This window comes from Miscanthus floridulus, chromosome 10 (assembly GCF_019320115.1).
Source record: "Miscanthus floridulus cultivar M001 chromosome 10, ASM1932011v1, whole genome shotgun sequence".
Lineage (NCBI taxonomy): Eukaryota > Viridiplantae > Streptophyta > Magnoliopsida > Poales > Poaceae > Miscanthus > Miscanthus floridulus.
In genome coordinates, this window is record NC_089589.1 from 95,203,116 (window position 1) to 95,209,415 (window position 6,300).

Genomic DNA, 6,300 nt, shown 5'->3' on the forward strand with positions numbered 1-6,300 from the left:
TTAGGTACATATACTCGTTGAGTATGAGACGTTTGTAATGATTTTGTCAATATCGAGATTTGCCAATTCATGGCGATATTCTTTCAATATGCGTCGATTCTGGTTGCAGGTAGTTCATATCTATTTCCTTCTCATTTTGTGGCCGTGAATGCCATGTAAACGTGGCCAGTTAGGTATTGGAGCTGATGAAGAAGCCCGCATGTGGGTTACAGAGCTATAGGTACTATGTGTGGCTTAGTAATTCTAGGTGCTTAGTTGATAATATGATTTGCGCAGCTACCCTGTTTGTTTTCAGCGTTCTCTTTGGAAGGATGGGAGACTCCTGTTACTGAAGGTAACAGTGATGATCCAAGATTGGATTATTCTCTGTCCGGAAGAAAAATCTCTGGAGCTCAAGTTGAAATTGGGGAAGCTATAGATCCTGGCTACAAGACCACACAGGCTGCGTGGCTAGCCCAGGTGGATGGTGATTGGGCAAAGTACCTCTACAGCCATGCTTTGGACTTGCAGCAGGCCAATCTGCCGGCTGAAGTGAAAGCTCATCTGGTGAACCACTCTGATATGGAGAAGGCTGCGGAGGAGAAGTGGATCAATCTGTATCAATTCAAATCGGTTTGGCATATGTAATAGGCGTTTTTGTTGTCAGTTTTAGCTTGATGGTTTGGGTCGGTTTCTGCTGCTGTTTGGCTTTTCGGAGTAAACTGGATGCTGTATCTGAACTACACTGTTTCTGTCTTGGTTAACACTAAGGCTGGGGCCTCGCCCTCAAACTCTAAAAAAAAAAAAAAATTTGGGCCCACTGATCGTCTTCAACTTCAGCTTCCATAACGACCCTTGTGCTACCATCATCATCGCACCTCATCAGCAGGTTGCTCTACCTGTGTATGCCGTCATTTGGCCCCAGATCATCGATCGGCGGCCGCTGTTTGTTGTGATTAGTGACGGACTGGTATGCCATTGCCAGCGCCAGAGCCTGCGAGGAAATGGGAGTCAATACAACAGGTAGCCATGGTTGCCACATCGCTGCACCGGCAGGTTTCTTTGGTCTCACTGAGGCACTGACAGGTTGCCCTACTGATGCTGACATCTGATAAGAACAAGAGGCTATGAGCGGAGGAAGCTTACAATGTGATCGTGGTCAGGAGGAGCGTATATGCCTGTCGTCACTGTGGTTCTTCTCTTTGTACCGCCTTTCGGTGGGTCCTCAATGCTCTTCAAGCCCGTCGGCACCACGACCACAGGCATACCAACAAGGTTCCCGAGACAGACGCGCTCCCAGTCGGTCACATTGCCAACAAATGCATCAACTGTGAAACTATCTTTGATTTCTCTGATCAACTTGCCCCGTGCTCGCTGCGCCTGTTCATCAGAAGTTCAGAACACAAACACTGTAACTCGGCTCCAATGGAGAAGTCGAGACATATAAATGTGCAGCTTAGTTTCCTCAGATAAATAACCTGTATATAGTCCACTGCTGGGATTAACCGCGCACGACGAAGCTCTACTGGCCACTGGTCTTGCGCCTCATAGTCATCATCATGTCCTTCCCGCTGCCAGTTGTCGAAGTGCGCAAGCATATCAGTGTCCATCGTTATGTTCAGGATGGACTGGACTGATTCGACAGTGTAGTTCAGCTTGAAAGGGACCAGTTTGACACCTTTAGAGGAAAGAACATGGACAACCTGGCATGATCACAACAACAAAAATATGTATCGTGTTTGAGGAGCAAATCAGGAATGATCAATACACAAAACTACAGACAGCTGAGCAGATTAAAAGCTCTGTACTACCTCCATCTCAGCGTCATCAAGATAGCCAACAGTGAGTTTGGTGATGTCAACATGAAATGGATCACCCAAAGCAACCTCGCGAGATGACGGATCACCCGCATCCTTTCCACGAATTGCGTCTAATACAATAGCACAATCTACTGCACTTCTGCAGAAAGGTCCCAGCTTGTCCTGCAATTTAGACTCATATATTCATCATTCAAAGATCGACAGGAATCTGAAAATGCCAACAAAGAGTTCGCATATAAATACCAAACTCTCAGAAATGCTCATGACATCAGTTCGTGCAACTGTTCCAAATGTTGGGCGCAATGCAGTTACTCCGCATCTAGCAGCTGGATATGTTATGGATCCTGCAGTTTCTGAACCAATTGCGAATGGAACCATTCCTAATGCAGTGCAAAATCACAGCATTCAGTAAATAGTTTATAAATTTCTAGGTTCACACATACATGTCATATAAACTAACCTGCAGAGGTGCTAGCCGCTGGACCTGCCGACGAGCCAGTAGAGAATTCCTCGATGTTCCAGGGGTTTCGTGTCCTTCCCCCAAACCATATATCATCATAGGCAAGCGAGCCTGTGACAAGCTTCGCTACAAGGACTGCTCCAGCCGACTTCAATCTGAAGGAGGATGGCAGACATTAAAGATAGTAACTGCTCCCCCCATCCCAAATTATAAGACTTTCTAGCTTTTCTAGATACATAGCTTTTGCTACGCATCTAGATATCCATTATGTCTAGATACATAGTAAAAGCTATGTATATAGAAAAGCTAGAACATCTTATAATTTGGAACAGAGGGAGTAGCAATCTAGCCCTGATATCACGAGGTAGCCTAAAATATGATACATAAACTGGAAAAAAAAGAACAAACCTTTTGTACACGTACGCTTCACTATCAATGACTTGGTTCTTAAACGTCCTTGAGCCCCAAGTGGTCTTGTAGTGTGGTACAGCAATTATATCTTTGAGGCCATATGGAATGCCATGCAAAGGACCTGGTGTCAGGATTTGTCAGTGTGAATTTTTAGCATAAGTGCAAAACATCGGCTAAGGAGTAAACACTCAGTTTGAATACCCTAGTATTCATATAATGGCATAATTAACCCTACAGAGAAAAAAAGACACTAGTCAACAATTTTACACCACGGATTCTCAGGCAGTCAGTCTATTAGTCATATGAGCACAAACTTCAAGTGGACTTGAAATAGAATGTACTCAAATAGGACCCCGATGAAAATCAGCTGCAATGAGAAGCTATGTATACAAGAAATAATTCTAAATGAACCTGAGGGAAAAGGTACAAGTACTGCCAATAGTAGATAATGCTTTAGAAGCTCAGGCTGATTAGCTATATATATACCAAGATATTTTCCTTGTGCCAGCAAGTCATCTGCTTCCTTGGCTTGTTTGTATGCTAAATCTTCAGTATATGTAACAACAGCTTCCAGAACAGGATTGTACCTGATAGATATATCAAGGAGTTGCATTACTAAAATATGTTAATTGTGAGCCACATGCTGCATTCACACAAAATCCTATGAAGAATGCACGGAAGACAGAAACATATATATTGACCTCTTTAATCTCCTCAGGAATATATCTGTAAGTTCACATGATGTTATTTGCTTTGTCCTAATAAGCTCTCCGAGCTCGATTACCTGACATATGGATATTGCTTATTGTTTTGAGAAGGGATAGTTTTTAATAATCAACATGTGACACAAGATGGTTCAGAAAACTGACCGACATAAATGCAATATCTTCATCATTAGTTGGACGATGTACAGAAGGCGCACGAGGGTACTTGAAACTTCTAGTCTCACTTGTCATGCTGTCACTGCTCCATGATGATTTAAAGAGTAGAACAGAAGGGTTATGCAAACCACCATTCTCTGACGCGACCAATTTCCGATTTTCTCTGAATGCAGGTACATTGAATTCCTTTGCACCATCTTCCATCTCACGTAGCTACAAGCAAGGAAAGCAGCATGCACTAAAAAGCAACATTAACATATTACTTCATGTGGATATAAAAAAAATAGTTCATATATACTTTTGAATCATTGAAGAAATCAGCATCAAAATACTTCATGGAATCCTTTAAAGCAATGACATCGCTAACTGGTTCTTTCTTCAGAACATCTTTTGCAGAAACAAATTGCTTCGTTTCCTGAAAAAGAACAGGACAAAGTGATGGTCCAACGCTCCAAGATAAATTGCTTTGCAGAAATAAATAGCATCAGATTTAAGTATTTAACAGTAAGAAAAGTCGTGCCTTCCAAATCTTGTGGTATTTGGAAACAAGAGTATACGAGGGACACCTCCCACTGTTTGGTAAGGGCAACCATTTACATTTTGATGGCCACGCCTGAGTACCACAACAAATAAACATAAACAATAGCGATATAAGAGGTTTGATGAGATGAGGCTGTACATGAACTACTTATGATCTTAAGATTTGGCACCTGACATTGAGAACAAAAACTAATCTTAAATTCAAATGCAAACGAAGTTTAATGAGTACATCAATGATTACTGTAGTTAGAATAATCTTTTATTATGTTTTAAATCAGTTGAAGCTGTTAATTTGATCATTTATATCAACATAGAACTCTTTAGTCATGGCCTTTCTGCATAAATGCTGAGATATGGCCCACGAACAGATGTAGTTAGAAACCTTACAGGGCCACTTATCATCAATATAAAATTTGGCACCTGACGTTCAGAAAACTAAATCTTTACAAAATATGGTTGATGTGATACAAGAACTTATGTAGCACTATAAATTCATAACCACTTGGTACCATGAAATGTATAACCACTATAGCTTGTATATCAATGGAAACTATCCGATTCACTCTTGTAAGTCTATATCACGCTCCTATACCTAGCTCTGTACTATCCGCCCCTTGAATACCTGAAATCAGCTTCTACTCTTTTCCCCCCCTTGAACAATGTCAACTTCTACATGTGAAAAGGGGACCTTGCTGCAGTAACAAATTTCAGCATAACAATTAAACTAATCTATTGGCATGAATCTGACCAACAGGTCCAACCAGTTTACTGTATGCATTGTCCTGGTCGACGACCCTGCTGATTGTGACCATCGGTTTGTCAGTTTCTGCAGATTCTATTGCCTACGCGAACATTGGCTACCAAAATGCTGTAGCCTATAGCTGTCGCACCTCTATCCCAGTTTTCAACCACCTACCCTTTGCCTCCGCTCTTATACTAAAAAAAAAACAAAATCCATTGCCTACGCTGCCTACCGTGCTATGAACGGCGCACTAGTATTACTAGTATACTGCAGCAGCAGCTACGAAGCAACGCATCTCATCTCAGAAGTAAACCAAAGTCAACGACGATCAACGGACCATCTCAATCCTCAACCAGCGCCGTGGAAACGTTCGGAGCAATTCACTCCTCGCTGTGATGCTGCCGGCCGGTCCCAGTGCCATTCACTGGTACTGCGCGGCTGTCGCTACTGTAAGACAGCTCACGCCTTTTTCTAGGACTAGGATTGGGGACGCAAAAAGAAAAGAAAAAAAAAACAAATTCGCGATGAAGCAGAGATGAACTGGTTCGGGAGAGAGGGAGAGCGAGAAGGGGTCATATACCATGGCGGACCTGGCGACAGCAGCGGTCCTGGTCCTGATGACGCCGCCTTCTCCTCCTGCTCCGCCCGTGTCCCCTGTTGCTGCTGCTGCTACCGCGGCGGCGGCGGCGGGCGTCAGGATGGCCGCGAAACAGAGGACGGGGACGACAACGAGGAGGTGGAGGGGGCGGGAGGAGGGAGGTGGCGTCGGTTGGGGAGGACGTGGCGGCCGCATGCCTGACACCTGTCGTCCGCGCGCGGGGCCGCGCGGGGGCGCAGGCGGGAGGAGAGAGAAGGGGGCCGGACACCCCGGACAGCGGAGGCTCGCAGCTGCAGCTGCTGCCGCCTGGCCGGCGGGGTCCGTGGAGGAATACTGGCCCGAGCTCACTGCAGAGTTCGCAGAACAGACGAGGACATATGGCATGTGCCCCTGTGCGCTTCTTATGTTGGAATTTTCGTATTGTTGTTCAGAAAAAAAAATCCTATTGTGAGCACCATTATTATTTTATTTTTTCCAGTATGGCTAGCGTTTGAGCCTGCCTTCTGCGGGGTTTTTTTTTTAATTTTAACACTTTTTAAAAACTAATTTTAAATCTAACACTATTGAGTTTTTTTAAACTAACACTTTTGAACGCGCCTATTACCCTGGCGCGGCCAAATGCTGGTGCCACGCCATGCATGGTGGTGCGGCAGAGGGCTAACGTGGTGGCGACCGGAATCGCTGATCGATGATATGGCAGGGTCTATCGCGCCATCGACCTTGGCGCGGCAGTGCCGCGCCCTGATCCGTGGCGCGACAGAGCCAAATGAAACCCCGCGGTCAGTCCCGCCTGCCTGAGCAGCAAGCCCGCCTGGCCACCGCGCCCGCCGCCCGCCCCGCGGTACCTGGACGGTTTAATCGGAACGCGT

General features: G+C 44.9%; 1 protein-coding gene across 2 annotated transcripts; it reads right to left on the minus strand.

Annotated features, from left to right (window-relative positions):
• Positions 1 to 581: 581 nt before the first annotated feature.
• Positions 582 to 5,834, minus strand: LOC136486878 (uncharacterized). 2 transcript variants are annotated; one of them, XM_066483938.1, is made up of 13 exons: positions 5,414 to 5,834; positions 4,072 to 4,164; positions 3,850 to 3,966; positions 3,540 to 3,764; positions 3,372 to 3,454; positions 3,157 to 3,257; positions 2,668 to 2,791; positions 2,260 to 2,414; positions 2,043 to 2,179; positions 1,791 to 1,961; positions 1,458 to 1,682; positions 1,126 to 1,359; positions 582 to 973 (listed from the first exon to the last, which is right to left on the minus strand). In XM_066483938.1, the coding sequence occupies exons 1-13, from the start codon at positions 5,813 to 5,815 to the stop codon at positions 875 to 877; spliced, it is 2,166 nt and encodes a 721-aa protein (XP_066340035.1). In that variant the 5' UTR covers positions 5,816 to 5,834; the 3' UTR covers positions 582 to 874. The 2 variants fall into 2 exon arrangements, with proteins under 2 accessions (XP_066340035.1, XP_066340036.1); XM_066483939.1 differs by lacking the exon at positions 4,072 to 4,164.
• Positions 5,835 to 6,300: the final 466 nt, after the last annotated feature.